The sequence below is a fragment of the Trachurus japonicus genome, chromosome 16 (assembly GCF_045865225.1).
Source record: "Trachurus japonicus isolate A0001 chromosome 16, Traja_1.0".
In the NCBI taxonomy this organism is placed as follows: domain Eukaryota; kingdom Metazoa; phylum Chordata; class Actinopteri; order Carangiformes; family Carangidae; genus Trachurus; species Trachurus japonicus.
The window spans coordinates 14419398-14439615 of NC_140922.1; the positions used below are offsets into that span (position 1 = coordinate 14419398).

Consider the following 20218-nt stretch of genomic DNA (forward strand, 5'->3'; position numbering starts at 1 on the left):
CGGTTTGCAGAACGTGTTGTCCAACCATGTCTGTGGAAAGAGAATGGAAAAAGTGCTTACAGTTGTTGTAACAGCAACAATTGTAGGCTAGACACAAAAAAAAAGCCAAAACAAAAAACAATCCAATTGCACAGATGCCACGATACAAACACCATGAATTTATTGACTCCGCTGAAGGCTTTGCATTTGCCTTTGGTGCGGGTGCTAGATATTGCTGCATCAGGTGATGCAATAAGACTTTTCCATAGAAAATCATTAAAACATGCTGGGTTGAATCTCTAAATCCATTTGATAAAAAATATACAGTCTGAAATAGTTATTTCATGCAAAAACATGTACGAGGATCCAACAGGAAGTCAGTTTTCTTTGTCAGAGGAAGTCTAAAATGTGAATTGGTTTGTGGCAAGAAAGACTTTTGAATGTGCATGTTCCTGAGACCTTTTCAGAATACAGACAGCAACACCACTGATTTTCATCAAACATAGATAGGCTACTTCCCTGTCATATTTTAATATTGACTAAAAGTACAGTAAGATCCAAAATATGAAACCGCTTCCACATTCACATAGTTATTAGAACACCACTGTACTTCATATAGTCCTTACTCATGATGGCCTGTCCAGTTGTTTCTTTGTTACCTTGGCTGGTACTTTGAGAGTGGACATTGAACCCATACAGGGGCAGGTGGGAACCTCTTGACCAATGACTCACTTTGGCAATGGTAGATTTTAGTAGGCCATTTCAAAATGGTCAGGCCATCATTCGGTACTAATATTTGAAGAGGGCTCTAAAGAGATCTGGGATTTTTTATTAGCTATTATTATTGTTATTTATTTATTTTTTTTTTACCATAAGCAGTGCCAAGCACGTGGCCTACACCCACTATAGAAAGCACCCAATTCAAAGGACGCATTTGTGGTGACACTGTTGTCCTGAAACGGCTGTTTCTGGTAACAATTAGCTAGGGTGCTAAGCTAGGGAGGGACTTGTAAGGGATATTGATTGCAGTCAACAGTAGCCAATGGTGTTGAATTAAGCATTGCCCATGGGTTTGATAAGTCAGGTGGGGATATAACATGGGATGATGATGAAAGTGGTGAGAACATTTTTGGAGTGAGGACATTGGCTATGTTTGAGCCTGGAGCTGAATGTAGCAATTGTGCTAGCAGGAGAGAGAGAGAGAGAGACTCAGACTGATTCCCGCAAGGTGATGCTGTCGAGTCACCACAACCACAGAGGCAGTGTTCGCACACACTCGAGAACTAGCTTGCATGTCCAAGATGGCAGTTGTGATGGGATTTATAGTTTGTGGGAGGGACATAAAAACTCAAGAAACAATTTCAATTGGATGCAAAATTAGGAATACCCTTGACTGCAGGAAGTCATTAAACTTTTGAGATTGCTCTACAGGAAAATACATTGATCTTCATGTAATACTCTTTTTGACATGAATTTGGTGAATAACAAAAAAAAAAAAAAAGTACAATCAACATCTACAAGATGAAAGCTTGGACAATACTTGTATACCATTTCTTTTTTTTCTCTTTTTTAAATTGTGGCCTACACGTGGCTCCAATCCCCTCTGAATGTTATCCAAGGGATTGGAACTCAAATGCGTCCTCAATGCATTCATTCATTCCTCCTAATTCTGTCCACCTGTAATAGGTTCACTTCGGGCCTGTATTTTTATATCAGTTCCATAAAGGGTCACAGAAATGCAAGCATACTGGTGAAAGTGGGTGTTTTGTCATGAGCTGTTAATTGGAATGTTGTCGGAGGTGTCCTTACATTTTGAAAGTACAAACCACACAGCTCTCCTACTGTCTGAGCTTTAAAGGAACAGGATATAATTGAATGACTAAATGGAAATTGTTTAGATGCGATTTGTAGTTCTACCAATGTATTTACCGGACAAGAAATATACTATTTGAAACTTTATGGTCATTTTATTCTGGTCTGTTTATTTGAACAAGCCTATTCTTAGCCTTATTTGGGTGGAAAAAATCTTCCCCCAGCTGTATCAGATGAAAAATGATGAAGCATAACACGAACCAGGGAAAGTTCTTCAGAAAACCGTGTTGTTATCATAGGAATTAGAGGATTGTGCCTTAGAATGATGATTTGTAACAGGATGCATTGTTTCTCAATGCCTTTCATTAAACCAGTATTCTCCTTCTATACCAATGGCAATTTTGTGTCCGATGCAATCTCAGCCAAAAAAGGCAATGGTCACCAAATACCATTGTTCTCTAATGCAGCTGTGTAGGTTATCAAGTTGTAACAAGGCATTTCACCTGACCTATAGTTAACAGTGCAAGGCAGCAGCAAAAGGATTAGACTTGATAGAGGATTTCTTTTATGTGAGGATAGGAGAAGATCAAAAAGCCCTTCATACGTGATCCAACAATGGCTCCGCTGCTCTCTAAAAGCTATAATTTCCAATGGTTTGTGCCATACATGTCTTGCTATGCTGTCTGGCAAGCTTGCATGAGCTCTGTCAAAGTTCAGTCTAGGTGAACTTTGAACTCCAAACCCAATTGATGCATGGTTTTCCCCAGTTACTCTCTATATCAGAGGTTCCCACAGCCTCATCCTTGCCGCTTCCCATCTTCTTATTAGTGGAGCTATCATAAGACTTGTTTTGTAGCTCTGGAAAGACATCTTTGTTGCCAACGACCTAAACACAGTGGGAGTGAACTGCTTCATAGCGATGTCATGTGTCCTGCAAGAATTCTGGAAAACTCCATCTGCACTTGCTGTGTCCTCCACAACTACTTGTACTACCTGGACCAGTGCACTGACCCAAGGAGTGAAGGGAGTGTAACCACATCCTGTCTGCAAGCCCCTTGGCACTTTGGTGGTCCATGAAAAAAAGTATTACAGAAGACTTATTCTGTGAGCATCAACCATATAATGTAGCCATTTCAGGCCTGCACTTCCCTAAAAGACTCACTTAAAAATGAAAACTGATAGCTTTAAGTAATTTTTCTGTACAATTTAATGGCACAATTGAAAATCTACTCAGTGACAAAGCTATCCTTTAAAAGGGCAGATATACACATATATTAAAACAATCTCAAACGTATTTGCAAGACATGAAATGCAGCAATCCAATTGACAATAACATGGGTACCCACAAAAGATAATACGATAAAAAAAACAAAAACAATAATTATCCTAGCTAGCCAACACTATGTGGGACGTTTAAATTAACCACAACTATAGCCTATGGAAGAATATTATGTTGAAACTTGCATTTTACCAATATCAGATGTATGTTGGAATTAATTCCATTTTTTTTTTAGGTTTACTGTAAGACAAATTCAAGACTCATTTGGTATGCTCATCACCAATGCTTATCTTGCTCCCAGTGATTTCAAAATCACCAATAAACAGAATGCTTCCTCATGCCAGAGAAGGTTTATAAAAGCAGTTATGGAAAATAATAATTACAAACAAACTTTACATCATTACCATAATCTTTGTTACCAATCAAATAATTGCATTCAAAAGAGACAAAAAAAAAAAACTCCTGAGAGCTTGACTGTTGGCAATAACTGACTGAAAAGGCGTGACATGATAGCTACCCGTTGTTTTCTGAGCCATGAGAGGTTTGGTGCTGAAGGAATGTTTCCAAGCACAAAAATGTCTCGGTGCACTCTGTGCATTCATAAATAACCTCTGAAGAATTTCTTTTACCATTTTCAGTATGGTCCATATAGTCATCGTCTAGGTCCTCTGCATTAGCCTTTTCTAGAACAAGGTCCCCATTGGATGCACTACAGTGAGAAGTTTGTCCAACATCATCTGCATCTCCAGCATTTGGGTGATTTTGAAGGTGAAGCTCAAGAGATGAAGAATTCTTGAACTGAGCTGGACACTGGGGGCACTTACTAGGTTCCTTTTTGTGATAACGCAAGTGCCGTTGGTACACACACAACAGTCCAAATCGCTTTCCACATTCTTGACACTTGTAATTAACTCGCCCTACTTTTCCTGATTGTTTCTCCTTTGGAGTCTGCTCCGGGGATGTAGATTGTTCATTGTCAGAGGAACTCTTGGTTTTCTCCTCTGGAGAGCTTGGTCTTTTTTCACCATTAAGAGACCTTTGGGAAGGTCCATTTTGTGGAGTTGTATACAGGTGTTTCAGCCCGGGTTTCTTTTCCAATTCAGTTTTGTGGTACATAGCGACATGCCTCCTCAAATCACAGCGCTGTGGAAAATGTCTACCACAAAATACACATGTGTGCATAGTACCCTTATGGTACCTCATGTGCCGAGATAAACTACTAGAATGATTGAAGACACGATGGCAATGCTTGCAAGGATGCAGCTTGCCATTTGGATTGCTCCCTCTTCTACACCTGCCTTTAGACTGCACTTTTACGTTACGTTCACGTTTTACTGTCTTTTGTGATTCTTGATTTAGCTGATCTATTTCTTCCTGAGTCTGATGTGTGAGATGATGCTCCTTTAGAGCTGTTAACTTTTGGAAACGATCCCCACATAAACCACACCTATATGGTGTGAAAGAGTATTCTGTATCAATGTTGCCACTTGCATCTCTAAAGATCTTAGTGTCCTCATTCTTGAGATCAATAGATGTACCATTGCTTTGGCAGTTTCTAAGTGGTACATCTAGGTTTTTAGAGTTCTCTTCAGTTTCAATTTCAGATGCAAAAGAGGCATCAGGTTCTTTTCCTTTGCAATGGTACAGTGAATGTGTCTGAAAATCTGACATCCAGAAAAAATTAAACTTGCACTTCCTACAGGGATATGTTTTCTCAAACCTCTTTTCCTGCTTATTCTCAGATTTACCCAAGGCTGTAGCCTTGGGAGAGATGTGGTTCTCTTTTTGATGAGCATTTAGTGCATCCACTTTAAGGAATCGCTTACCACAATGATCACAGCAGTGAAACCTTTCATTTACATGATCTTGGAGGTGTCCTTTAAGGTCCTGTCTGCCTTCAAAGATCTTACAGCACAAAGTACACTTGTAACCTCGCTCTGTGTTTCGATATTGCTGGTGACGATGTAAACTCTGCAGGCTGGTAAACGATCTGCTACATATTTCACAACGGTAATGGCCTTGGCGAGACTTGTCTGAGGTCAAGTCAGATGGTCTTGGCCTAAACACATCTCTGTAAGGAGAAGGCTGTGGCCTTAAAGTAGGAGACAATGGTTTAATTGGGGCTAGGTAATGTGAGGGAAGGACTCCTGGAGATACTGGTTTGACAGAAGAATGCGATTGTGCCAAGCCATTCACAACTGTCAATGTACCATTTTCTTGTAGCACATACTCTCGGGGGACTTCAAAGCCATTGGATGAGCCATCAAAAGAAAATGTCTCCAATGGTCCATGAATGGCCATGTGGGCCAGCACATTAGAGTATTGACTGAACCCATCTCCACATTCTGTGCAGATGAAGGTACTTGGTTCTCCACCCAGCTGTGTTGAAGCAACATTAGTCACAGATTTCTGCTTTTCCATGATGGTATTTTGTCCATGTGCTGATGGCATCATTTTTCAATCTGCAAGTAGAATTCTATCCAGCCACCAACAAAATTGGTTTCCATGTGGGAGTCAATATGTCCACTCTCTCGCAGACTGACTCTACAAAGATGTCCTTCTGAGCAGTACGTTGACTTCTCTCCTGAGGTTTTCCATGTTGCATCAGCACCTGAGTTGGGGATAAAAGAAATAACAATTACACCACTGAAGCTCAAGTTTGTTTTACAGCATTTGAAAACTTACCAGAGTTCTATGTGGTAGAACTTTGTTAAGTTAATGTAAAATCACCTTAGCAAGGTTGAATGACTGTTGGTTGACTCAGACTGCAACGACAGGTTTAACCTGCTTAACTGAGGCTGGTAAAGAGTTTGTTGTCATGGAAGTGCTGCGTTTCATTTTAAACTGCATTTTTAAGGCTTAGGACAAACACTGCCTACTACTGCAGTAATGCCCCCCCCCCCCTTTTAATACCAGGAGAGCAACAACTGGCTCTTAAACCAGCCAGTCAGTTGTTGTGCCTTACAGACACTCGAGAGCTTGTCAGTTTTGGATCAATCTACAGCAGAATTAGGTTCTGCTGACCGAATTTCAGTCCCCTTTTTGGATCATACCGGTAGTTCCTCATTTTACCCCCAAGGAGATAGTGATCTGATATATTGAAGACTAGGGATGGGTACCTTTCACATTTGAATCGATATGGTACCGATACTCGGTACCCGGGAATCGGTACTCAACGGTACCTGTTTTCGGTACTTTTTGTGTGTGTGTGTTAAAGTTATTTTTTCTATTAAAAATAGTCAAAATTATGAATTTTTTATATTTATTTCTCAACAACATCACAACTCCTCAGCCTTTAGAGAGTATTTCATGTTTTAGGTATGGTCAATGATTTTTTAATAATCAAATAGTCATTCAATGAAAAAAAATTTAAATAAATAATAGGTCATGAGATCTTGTCTGAAATATATGTACGTTCCCTTGTTACTGTGGCAGAAGGAGAAACATGGAAAGATCAGAAAGTTCTGTGTGAAACTCTATAAATAAAAAAAAAATGAAACTGAGGAGCAGCAAAAACTCTGCACGGTGCGGACTGTGATGAGAAGCTACCGGAGAATATTCACGGAGATTTCGTTCGTGACGAGGAGTTGAGGACTTAATTGAATGGTCATTGTGATGATACCTGGTACCGATTCTCCTAACAGTAAACAGTCCGTTTCATTTTTAAATGACGGACGGCTGTTCTTCAGTTGGTGATCTAAAACGAAGGCAAGCGGTAGCGCTCCTGATTTCAAATGACGGACGAGAGCGAGTGAGCGAGCAAGCGAGAGAGAGTGTGTGTGTGTGTGTGTGTGTGTGAGAGAGAGAGAGACGAGCGTATGCGTGTATGAGGTGGTGGTGGTGGGGCTTTCATATTCGCGTCACGGCAGATCCATAGACTGGATGCACTCTTGCTGACACACGCGACGTGAAGGTGCGTTCAGGTACCGAAATGTGGTACTGTTTGACTTCATGTGAATCGGTACTCGGTACTTTGGTGGGAATTCGGTCGGTACCAAAAAAAGTACTGAATTCGGTACCCATCCCTACTGAAGAGAATCACAGGGAAAAAAAAGGTTGGTATCTCAGTCCCAGAGCAGAGTTGCCACCTTTTGTTATAACTCTGCTCAGCAACGTTTTTGCTCTGTATGCCATGTGGCAGCCAATATAACATAAATGACATATCAGCAGAAAAGGAAGTGCAAAATTGCATTTCTGAGTCATGTCTTCAAACTGCTGTGAACCAATGGCAGACGCAAACTGGCAGTTTCAGGGAGACTGGAGCTGACGTGTCACAGCTCCAGGGGAGGGCACTAGTGCTACAAGCTCCCGCCCCGCTCTGCATCTGGCTCAGTGGTGAAAGGCTTGACAGCTCGGTGTAGCTGTCAAGGTATAACAGGTATAGCTCACCTGGTAGAGCAGCTTGCACCGTGAGCAAGGACTATATTCCAGTCTGGGATCGAATCCCAGTGTGCAGTTTTACGCTAAACGCAATGAATCGGTAATTGTACAATGTCCAGCTGTCAGCGAGCGGGGGGTGGGGTGCGAGGAGGTGGCTGGGCGGGTGCAGAGCAGCGCAGTCTCCGCCCACCCTACAGAGGTGCATTGCTAATGAGCTGCTGGTTTTAAAATGACCAAAAAGGGTCGCGGGAGGGGGACTTTAAGTCGCGACCCACTTTTATAGAATTCAAACCAAGATTTTTTTTTTAAAGCCTTCAAAAACTCATTTTCCTCTTTATTCAGCAACGTGCATTTCAGAGCACATGAATGAAACTGAGGAGGACCATGACAACTGCATGTATGGAAGTGAATAAAAAAATATTTAACTGCACAAAATGGAGACCAACAAAACGATATATTTGACTTTTAATGCATCTCAGCATTCAGAGCATATTCACAGAAGTGAATAAATATCAAATTGCACAAAATAAAGACCCACAAAACAAAACAAGATTCACTGCATTGAGGCCACAATAATAAGAAACTGATATCTTTGCATTCAGAGTAAATAATAAGAAACTGAGGAGGACCATTACAACTACATGTGTTCACGTGACACGTGCCTTTCAATATAAGTTATTTTTCAAAATAAAAGACATGTCCAACATCAGATGGGCATTAAATATTATTTACTTTTTTGACCAGCTGTCCGCGACCCATCCAGAACGGGTCTGCGACCCACTTTTGGGTCCTGACCCACCAGTTGAGAACCACTGCTCTAGGCAACACTACAAACTTACTTTGCTGTTCTCTTGAAAACCATTCATGTTGTGCACAGTTGTGGTTTCATCTTTAACCACTATAGCAAAAAAACAAAACAAAAACACAATTCTATCTTCTACACCAAGAAACACAGAGTAAAACAAGATATTAAAGTTCTTCTTTAACAGTCCAATGTTTCACTGAAAGTACTCTTAGCAGTGAGAAGCACATGAGAGAAGCCTTCTGCATTACCAGGCTCCAACACATTCACGTGTCATGCCCCTTTCAGACATTATAGCAGCTAAAATCTGCAGTTACTTTACTTTGAGATAAGCGGCAATAGTTAATTTGCCCTGATAATAGTATAGATTAAAGGAAACAAGCCAGGAATCCTGCCTGCCTTGGGTCAACAGGGATTAGTGGTGCTAAACATGAAACCAACTATACTGGACCAAAAAATATGACAAGAGTGTGTAAGACACTGAAGACTGTGTCACTCTACTACCTAATAAAAGGCATAAAATGCAGAATAAAATCTAAAAAAAAAAAAGGCCCAAAACTTAAAGCAGAAGTAAGTGGTCCGGTCGTTTTCGCTAATGCTGCGTTCCAGGCAGGCTTTTGAAATCGTAAATTACAGCTTCAAGTCACAACTTACGACTTTGTAGCGTTTCAAGCAACCCACTCGTGTTTTTCCGACCTGTTTTACCGGTGAAAGTCACTATAACGGCCACTCGTAACTTCCGACCGGTGAACTCGTACCAGATCGAACTGGTACCACTTCACGGTCGGAAAAATACGAGTTTCCTTGAACGCACCATAACAGTCCTCGTCCCTACGTCGCCACATTCACGGCGTCCCTTGGCTGCACACACAGCCCTGCATGCCGTTCTCTCTCCTCATTGGATAAAAACTGTAGGATACGAGAAATGTTTTCTCCTCGGCTCAGAGCAGAGCAGAGTGACTGACAGACCCGTGTTTCAGTCCAAACACTCTATGTAAGTGATTGCTGTCGGAAGATATAACTATTTAAAGGGATAGTTCACCCTAGAATGATATTTCGCTCATTATCTACTAGGGATGGAGTGATTTTCGATCGGATCGTCTATCGGCGATCGAAGGGACGATCGTGATTTTTTTTTCAAATGGTGATCTTTAAGGCGATCTTTAATTCATTTACTGCCATAAGATGTTAAAGAAACAATCTCTAGAACCTGCGCTACTTGAAAAATATTTCGTGGAGCAACATGTCTGCATACAGAGCCCTTGGATCTGTGCAACAGAGGAGTGAATATTAAACTCTTAATTACACACCCTGTTGCATCTTTTTTTTCCCCTTCTCACTTTTTTTCGGAGGTGCATGCCGCGGACGCAGGCTGTGCGGGGCGGGGCGGGTCATTAAAAACACTGATGATGAAGTCCAGAGTGTGTTATCAGGGGTGATGTTGACGGGAAAGCCGGCGGAGGTGTGAGGGAACCGGGTGAGACGGCGGCTGGGAGCATCAGCAGAGCGGGGCTGGTTTCACTGAGAGCAGAGAGCAGACCGGGGAGAGAGAGAGGCGGCGGCTGCGGCTGCTGCACTCGCTGCTCTGTGACTCTCCCACTCCTCACGAGCTCCACACTGACAAGCTACCGGCAACACAGCGTCTCTGTCTGCCCTTTCAAAATAAAAAGCCGCTCTCTGACGTTTAATAGCAGCGGGGATGGTTGTGAAAATAGATGCGGTGGTGTGGGGCGGGTCAAAATACTTCGGGACTCGCGGGTAGGAAAAAAATCCCGACCCGCGCGTCATGCATGCGCGCTTGTCTGTGTGTGTGGACGATATAGCAAGTTTTTTTTTTTTTAAGATGACGTAATTGCCCCCCGCGATTGGATCGCCTATCGGCGATCGACAGTGTCCACGATCGAATGATCTGAATATAGGGCCGATTTCCCATCCCTATTATCTACTCACCCTCATGTTGACTAAGGGCTGGAAGAAGTTTCAGAGTCCACCGTCCCTTCTCTGAGTTACAGGGGGTCTTGTCGTAGCAGTGCATTTCAATGCCACGGTAGCAAAGGGACACCAGAGCTCTTCGTAAAAAAACACACACAAAAAAACATCCAAATACCTCCATGATGCTCGTATGTAATGTCCGTCTTGTGCTGAAGCCCCAAATTGCGTAATTGTCCCGAAAATAATTAAATAAGTCCACATTCCAAGCATGTTTGTAGCATTAGCTCCTAGTGTTGTTGTTCGGTCTTCCGCTGCCAGCGCGCATGCGCAAGGTTCGCACTGATACTGAGACCGACTGAGACTCGAGTCGGTCTCAGTGCGAACCTTGGAGGTATTTGGATGTTTTTTTGTGTGTGTTTTTTTACGAAGAGCTCTGGTGTCCCTTTGCTACCGTGGCATTGAAATGCACTGCTACGACAAGACCCCCTGTAACTCAGAGAAGGGACGGTGGACTCTGAAAATTCTTCCAGCCCTTAGTCAACATGAGGGTGAGTAGATAATGAGCGAAATATCATTCTAGGGTGAACTATCCCTTTAAGACTTATATTGACACAAATATATCACTTACTTCTGCTTTAACATGAGACCTTACAGAACATGGAGGCTCAGTAGCTGCAGCACATGCTGTCTCTGATGCTTCTGTGTGCATGTTCCGCCCAAGCTGGATGAATGGGCAATATGAAAATAAACAAAACCCAAACAAGCCTCCTATCCTCAAAGCGGCAGCTCTATATTGTGCACAACAACAACATCCTTCTACAAACGGTATGTTCCAGCCTGTGTCAGTTAATTCACAAAAACAAATGTGAGTCCTTGTTGGCTGGTAAGTTACCGGTAGTTAGTTTATCTGACAGTTGTTGCTGGTTCATACAACATGCAGTTCATGTCAAAAAAAGGGAGCTTATGATAAATGTACATGTCCAAAACGTCTTCTCAAAACGAATAACAAGCTAATGTCGTGCACGCTTTATTTTTAAACTCTATGGTTTCTTCGTCACCCGATGTTAGGGAAACTAATTGCATATCGCGCAAGCGCAGAACGTACACGCTGCTGTGTAGTCGGCAGTAGTCGAGGCGGTGTGTTTCACTGCTTTCTTTCAGCAGTCGGATAAAGGCAGCCGGCCGTCGTTCGGCTCACGTCTGGGCAGTGTGTGGGGGCCTTTCATATATTTTTCAATGTCCTGTATAATACATAAATAAGCAACCTTCAACAAATATCATAGCAATTAGCATTTTGTGTGGAATTAGTCAAATTTGATCTTTGAAAATTTGGTCTTAAAAACACCATGGAACGGGAGAACAAGTTTTTTCTTGATTTAAAATGAGGTGGTAGTACTATACCTGATCATGGGCTCACACATGTAAGCTAGATGATTAAAACATAACAATACTGATTAAAAACACATTTATATATTTTTGTGCCCTGTCCAGCATTTTAGGACAATAACACTAAATTTTCCTGTTCATATGAACATGGCCAGACCTCAATCCGCTCCGCTCTGCTGTACACCGCATGTTTAATTTAAAAACGAGTCATGTAAACATGGCATACCACGCTTTTTCCATCGTCATGGAAGCATGACGCCCTGCTCGTGGTGCAACGTTTGGACACAAGTGACAACAAACGTGTCTAAGAGGAACTAAGCAGGATTTCTCCCGTGGTTACATTTTTACCTTAATTAAAAAGCTCTGGAGTAATTGTGATTGTTAACTATATGACTTGTGCCTTGTTACGAGTGACAACGGAGGCTTTCTGTCTTCCACCTGGCGTCTCACGGCTGAAAACCAACCTTGCAACATCAGTGTAGTACCTGGCCGCTGCCCTGGTGTCCCAGCTCTCGTCTCTGCACACCGCAACACAAATGCGCTCCGTAACCCGTAATCTTTTGTTCATGACGGTTAAGACTGCACAAACACACGCGCTGTAGCATCGTATGTTATCCACCGCTCCGGCTTCGTTGTAAACAGATGCACATGGGCGAGAGGAGCGTAACCAAAACAGCGGAAAAGTGAGTGGACTTGCATAGTTCCCCTTTAAAAATGAAACAATGTATGGGGCGGTGTTTAGCTCAGTTGGTACCCGCCCCATGTGTTGAGGCTATAGAGTGCCGAAGCGGAAGCAGCCCCACGGGTCCTCAATTCGAAAAAAGTCTCCATACAAATGAACGGGAGTCCAAGTTTTATTTCGTGATCCGTTTGAATTGTGCCATGACAAAAAAATATGTCCTCTACCTGTTTAAAACATCACGTTTCATGCAGAGAAATCAGCAGTTTGTCGTAAAACGGCAACAGAAGAATGTATTTTGTGTGACGACGCTCTGCGGACTACAAATCTGGTGTCCCACAAAAAATACGTCACCAACTGACACGGGAAAGGGCGGCATTTGGTGTGACATCACCTACGCGACCTGTAGTCTTTCTGGTTACGGACTCTTCGGAATTTTATTTTACAATAGGTTTACAACAAACTGCTGATTTCTCGGCATGAAACGTGATGTTTTAAACAGGTAGAGGACATATTTTTTTCTCATGGCACAATTCAAACGGATCACGAAATAAAACTTTCACTCCCATTCACTTGTATGGAGCCTTTTTCCGAGTTGAGGACCCATGGGGCTGCTTCCGCTTCGGCACTCTATAGTCCTCACTGCAGGCCGCCCTGGTTCGAATCCTGCGCCGAGCGGCCCTATCCTGCATGTCATTCCCCCTCTCTCTGCCTCCCCATATCTTGTCTCTCTCAACTGTCCTATCAAATAAGGGCATGAAGAGCCCAAAAAATATACTTAAAAAAAGAAGAAGAAAGAAACAATGTATAATTTTCACATCTGATATGGATGTGTGAACCACACAGTATCTTGAATCGTTCGGCCGTCTATCAGGTGTGAGTTTTTTTTCACTCGCCAAGTGGCTGGTTAGTCGACTTCATTTACCAGCCAAAGAGTCAAAATTTGTCGCTACTGGTAATTCTGAACCCTGGTTGTAACCCACCAGAGCCACCAGCAGTTTTATGGATGTAACTCAGGGAATAACAAAGGACTCATGAGCAAGTTGTGCCATGGCATCACTTCATCGAAGAAGGACACCACAGACTGTGAAACACTGATGGGAATAACAGGACATGAGGCTGAATGCCTGGGAAGCACTTCTGTTGGAAAAACTGAATTTGTTTTCTTATTACTCCCAAGCAGAAGTCCAAACAGACTGGCAATTTGGAGAGATTATGGTTGATCAAGCCCATGCTTTTTGGTCCTGCCACTCCAACTAGATTTTCTGGAGGAAAGTGGCAAAAATCGATTCTAAGGTTCTGTGTTTCAATATCGATGTATGATTCACATCCCTCTGTCTTGGCAATATGCCAGATGGATTGCGTCAAACCCATATAAGTAAGTAAAAAGGCCATCACCAAATGCTGGCTCCAGAAAAACAACCCCACTATACTTTTGTTATTGTAAAACAATTGCATATCCTAGAGCAAATAACTTACTCAATCTGCCTCCCAAAAGAACTGGGTGAGAAATAATGGCAAAAATGGCATGCTTATAAGAGAGACTGAATAGTATGGTATTGTCTTTCATCTGTGATCTCTGTCATCAGTGGATGTGTCATATTCTAGGCTGTGAAGATGAGCAAGGAGGAAAAAGGCAGCAACTGACAACCTTGAGAAAAATAATTTGTGGTGGTCCGCTAAAGAAACAAAATGTTTGGTGGCGATTTGAGCATCTTCAGAATTTCAAGAAAAGCTAGAAAGCAAGAAAGCAGTCCAAGAAACAACAATGAATTTCCCTTTTGGCCTTAATAAAGTAAGGAAATTCTTATTTAATAATTATCCTGGGTTCAAACCCAAGCAGAACATGGGGCGATGTTTAGCTCAGTTGGTAGAGCACCTGCCCCATGTGTGTATAGTCCTCACTGCAGGACTATAGCCTATAGCCGGTTCGAATCCCGCTCGAGCAGCCCTATCCGGCCTGCCGAGCTGTTGTCTTGCTGTCTCCGATGTAAAAAAAAAAACTTCAAAAAAACCCATAAAATGTGCTCCAATGATAACAGGCTGGTGGACAAGGCCTTGCTGTGCATTCACACCAAAAGCGTCGGGAGCGTCAAGTCCTGAAAACCACCCAAAGGGGTGGGACTTTCAAGCAGCGCAGAAGATGTGTCCACTCAGTCCTCTCGGTCAGCCGGTGAAGCAGCGGGTGACGAGCGTGTCCATGAAATGCCCCGGTATGCTTGGCCAAATGTGACGTGATGCTGAAGCGATTTGCTCCGGCTTGAATATAAATTTATACGACGTGTCGACGTTATCAATTACGTCGACTAATCGTTGCAGCCCTACTATACAGTCTATAGCAAAGAGCAAGTTGAATCAGTGCCAAGTAAACTAAGCTGCTCTGGATCTGACTCTTTCTTTCTATTTTTACTAAAACAACAATAAAACCATTTGATTATATTATATATTTTCCATCTTTGTTGAGGACAAGATTTGTGCAAAATTAAACAAAAGTCTGTACCATATAGACGCCTGGAAGGAAGACAGTTCAGGTCCCTGAAAAGTAGGACAAACAGGCTAAAGAACAGCTTCTATCTGTGGGCTGTCAGAACTCTGAACGTGTCTGTTTCTCATGGCTCACACTGAGCACAAGGGCTCATATAGAGCTAATTTTGGGCTTATTTAGCCAGAAATTGCACTCTAAGAGTGCTTCTGAGGTTTTTTTGTGTTTTCTAGTGATATTTAAATTGTGTACATTCTTGTACCCTTCTGGTTTTTATCTATTTATGCGCCGTCCATGGGTTGCCGCAAATTTCGTCATGCATTGTATGATGACATAAAGGATATTCTATTCTATTCTATAAGACGGGTCAGTTCGGCTTATATAAGGGACAGTCTTTTTACTTTGGTGTGATCTCACACCGCAGGACAATTTATGTCTGGGCCTGTGAAAAAAGCTTATAAAAAAAGTGGAATTTTTTTTTTTAAATAATCTGCTAAACACCAACAGTTAAAGAAAATTCTTTGAACATTAGAATATCATAGGCTAATGTCATAAAAACACTGTTTCACCTTAATTTGTCAAGTAGCTACCCACCTGCACATTCACCACGCTATGAGATAGTAACAGACATCGGGGACAGTTTTTCGGCAAGCAGTCTCTGCATTTACCTCAAAAACAACTCCATCTCATAATGTTCCGTTATCTCATATCATGGTGAATGTGCAGGTCACTACTTGTCCACGAGAGCGTTTTGGAGTTGTTGGATTGTGAATTTGATGAGTTTGATGAGGGAAACTAAGAAATTCCATGAGCTTCCATAGCATAGCTCTGAGCAGCTTGCAGCTTGGCTCTGCCGTTCTAAAAACAATGGCTGAGAGCTTCCTGTTTCGGCTCCGAGCTGCGCTGCATCCACATGCAGAACTCCCTTTGCAAAAGCCGAGTTATGATAAAAAAACGTCCAGATCATGAGCTGTCATGAGTCTTTGATCGTCATCTATTTCAGTTCTACTCGTCATAGTCCCCAAATTTACACATATGGTGTGTTAAAGTGTCTAGTTTCATAATTAAAAAAAAAAGCAAAAAACGAGAAATCTCGTTTTTGGCACTCAACGCATGGGAACGAAAAATGAGAAATTACGTGGTTGGCACTCAATGAGTTAAAGGTAACATACCTACTCCTAAAACTATAGAGATTATGGAAATGGGCCAATTTGCCAAAATGTTGAACTATCCCTTTAACCCTGCTTTCTGAAACAGGGCCCTGTCCTCTTTCATGAAAGTTTTATGTTCCCTATATTATAAATTATACATAAATACATTGTAGTTTTGGAGCAAACCAAATTCTCACATTACAACAAGCGGCATCAAAGCACTGTTTAGTGCTAATTTCTGATAACTCTAGTTAGGGCCGCGGGCAATCGCACCGGGCACTGGTCCCAACAGCTATGAAATAGCTGCAGGGACCAGTGCCCGGGCAAAGCCCGGGCACTACTGTTATTGTGTGGATTTTTTCTTCCTTATTATTATTCTTCGTCCTCTTCCGGACTATTTTCGATTCGCTACTAGTCCTGCAACTCGAAGAGTTGCAGGACATATTATATATCAAAACGTGCGTCTTGATCGGGATCGCTGTGCTATTACTTTTCTCAACAGTTTACGAATTTTTCGCGACGTAGTCGCGAAAAACTGCGCAAAAATTTTGCATGTAAGTCAATGGGACGGGCGGAAAAAAAAGACCGAAAAAGACCAATCATTGGAGTTTAACAAACGTCTACTGCTCAGGCATACTTTCACCTAGAGACTCCATTTAAACTTTAAACAGTAGACACAAGTCTTGTGTATTGTCGTATTACTCCACGTTTTGATAGGTCATATAGTTTTTGATCAATCCCTGTTCAATGACCATGATCATTTTTGGAGAAATTATGAGTTTATAATGGGTGTGTATTGCATGGAATGTTCGTGTCAGAGTGCGTGACATCATCGGTTAGAGTGGGAGAGAGTGAAGAAACATTCTGTATTTTTTCTGGATAAACTGTCAGCACGGCCACAATTTACACTCTACACACATAATTTTTTCAGAATTTGTAAGACAAACTTGTTATCTCTCATGTCATGTGCTCAAAATATCAGAGAGACTTACAGAACTTACAGAATCAGCCTCTGAGTGCGGCCACGTCTGTCCCTGCTCCTCATTGAGTCCAATACAAATATTTTCTGAGAGGAGCAGAACGGCCTGATGTTTTAAAACTGCCAGCGTCGCCAAAATATTTACTGTAGAAACACCAAATCGTACCGAAATTTTCATTAAGTCCTTAGAGCAACGTTGATCTGTGTTTTGTTCTGATAGGAGTTACCGTTTTGTCATGCTAAGCCTAATTGTGAGACCGGTTTAGAGGCAGAAAATGGCTCTTTTTCTCCACGTTTCTGTCTGTCTCAGCCTGCGGGGGCCCCTATCGCCGTGGTAACCTCTTTGATCCTCAGGCCAGAGCTCGTTAACTTCATAAACAATCCACCTGGCGCTCGTTTAAATGTTTATAAACACAGACACAGCTAAATCAGACTGACACAGGATGCAGCTACTAACTAACTATGTGTCAAGTCAGTCACACACACACACACAGACTCTAGAGCCAGCTTCATGTGATTACAGTCACACACACACACACACACACACACACACACACCTTCATGTGATTAAAACACAGTTAACGTGCAACAGAATTTAAACTTAAACCATGATTTAATCTGGTTTTAAAGTTAAACCTTGTTGGTGTCACACACACACACACACACACACACACACACACACACACACACACACACACACACACACACACACACACACACACACACACACACACACACACACACACACACACACACACACACACACACACACACACACACACACACACACACACACACACACACACACACAGGTAACCTAATGTGGTTACAGCTCCTCCATATCAGTGCTTATAGAAAGATGATCATGTGTCTGTCTGATCAGCTCTGTCTTGCGCTTAAGATCGTGGGTTTGATTCCCATGTTGACAGAGATGGCAAAATCGGCAGTAGCCCCGCGGCCCATTCAAAATTTCCCGAGAGGAAATTTTCTAGTTAGTATTTGTTTTCTGCAAATCAGCCTTTATGAATAATGGTTAAAACAAGACAATAACAAAAAACAACAACAGGCGCAGACCAAAATAAAATTCTAAAGGAAGTTTACCAAAGACACTGCACGAATCACAAACTGATCATATCCTACACATTTCATTACTTTTCGCACACCTGGCCTGTAGTGGGCATGTGAGGGTTTCAACAGTACTACAGAACTGAGGAGGACTAAAACCGAATGGGTCAAAATGTCATGTTATCTGCTACACCACGTTTAAATGCATAAATCTGAATCATTATACTGCTGTTAACCCTTTTCCACCCAATCTCACCTGCCACCAAAGCAAACTCTATGTTCAGTAACTGTGCTATTAGTACTTATTTGTCCTGTATTCCTTAATTGTAAGAATATCCTCACGGATAAAATGGAGCCATGAACTAGGCATTTAATGGACTGTCAGTCAGAGCAAAAGTACAAATAATCTACATGAAGGTAAACATACTAAGAACATTTCTTCATGAAGACAATAAGTTCCTTTATAACCCAATGCTTTGGCCTGCAGATAATATCAAAATAGCCTACAAAATATAAAATGAACAGGACATACTTTGATAATTAATTCCAATGAAAGAGAATGAAAGGAAAAACATTGTTTAGTTTTATTTTATTATATATAAAAACTGATCGTTTGGGGCATTTGGCTGTAAGTTAAACACTTAAAACGAAAGTCAACATGGTCCATGACTTACTCACAGACATTTCAGTCTACGATCAGGATTTCACATTTACCTTAAGCAGTGTGTTTGAGCCATAGACTGTATATAAAAGAGGTTTGAGCGCAGATATGCCGCAAGAGGGCGACTCAATGCTGCACTGTTTTGTATCTCTGGTGCTAGCTAACGTTAGCATACTTTAAATCCTCACGTTAAATTGGACCGCATGTGCACAGATAACGTGAAAGACAAACGGCCACAGACAGACGTAATGTAAAAGCGACCCACAACTTGGATCAACGTGATTTAAAGCTGCGGGCTAATATTACAATCAAGCGACAGCTAACATTAGCTGCTACTAGCTAACGCTACATAGCAAGGGGAGAACTGGGATTTCCACAGAAACGTGACACTTAGGTGTCAGCCCGTATCATCAAACAGTAAACTTTGCCGCGACTTACCATAAAAAGCTCTTACATCTCGGACCACAATGAATCTCCTTTGACCTGTTCAGCTGGTTGCTGCTTTATTGTCGATAACTGCTCAGTGCTGTAGGCCGGGGGGATGTCTGTCTCTCCCACAGCTCCTTACGCCGATGACATCATCACGCATGCTGCTTACGTTTATTTCATTTAAATGTAAAACAAAAAGTAAAACAAAGCAACAAAACAAACAAGCAAATAACAACAACAACAACAACAACAAAAACAAGGCAGTAAAATATCACTGTAAATCCCACTGTTAAAAATCAAGAATGCAGAACAAAATTCAGATTCAGATTCAGATTTATTTATTTTTTTAAAACATGGGAACAGTAGGCTACATATTGATGGACATTGACATGTGGGATTATAGCCAAGTGGCTAAATTAAATTCTGCATACAGTATTCACGTTTATAGCCTAATAAATGCTGTTCATTTGATCATAATAGACCTAATGCAGAGTGATGTCATGTTAATTATGAAGAATATTTAGGCTACACAATACATTTACTACATCACAAACTGCTTATCCATCTGTAAAACAGCTCTCTGTGCTGATCAAGGAGCATCATGAAGAAAGTTTAGGCTAATGAAGTGTGAAACCCATGACACTGACTGAACAATTCCTTTTCCATGTTTTTCCATGTTGCAAACTGTTTTCTTGTCTGTATTCAACATCTATTGCACGTCTGCCCATCCAGGGTGAGGGATCCCTCTGTTGCTCACCCTGAGGTTTCAGTAGACTAGCCTACCTCAAAAAAGACACTTCACGGTGGTTAACTGTGGGGAAATTACTGTAGGCAGATCCAAAGAGGAAATTACAAAGCAAGTTCTACAACCAAAATGTTGTGATTTCAACAAGTTTTTTGTATTGGTGGCCAATATTTCCTGTCGACAAGTTTTCTCACGTCTTGATAATAGAAGAAGTTGAGTTGAGTTGGATGCAAAGAAAAAGTGGGACTATATGCTGTGAAAAATATAAACTGGCAGTGGCTCAGATAAAAAAATCTCACTGCATTATTATATTCCTATGTGTGCTTCAGGTAACAATATAGACCTAATTTAATGTCTCCCTTTGATGAGAAGCTATGTAATTCAACATGATATTATTACAGGAAGTCCCAACACATGAGAAAAGGTGTGACGGAGGGAGCAATAAGCAATAAACCTC

General features: G+C 41.7%; 1 protein-coding gene across 1 annotated transcript; it reads right to left on the reverse strand.

Annotated features, from left to right (window-relative positions):
• Positions 1-2980: 2980 nt before the first annotated feature.
• LOC146972054 (uncharacterized) lies at positions 2981-19148 on the reverse strand. The gene is made up of 2 exons (XM_085801814.1): positions 19026-19148; positions 2981-5681 (listed from the first exon to the last, which is right to left on the reverse strand). Exon 2 carries the CDS (start codon positions 5522-5524, stop codon positions 3584-3586), a length of 1941 nt encoding a protein of 646 aa, XP_085657940.1. The 5' UTR covers positions 5525-5681; positions 19026-19148; the 3' UTR covers positions 2981-3583.
• Between the last annotated feature and the right edge of the window lie 1070 nt (positions 19149-20218).

What these genes read in the sequence shown, in the direction of transcription:
- LOC146972054 (XM_085801814.1), bottom strand. Translation starts at nt 5,524, where the DNA reads ATGATGCCATCAGCACATGGACAAAATACCATCATGGAAAAGCAGAAA.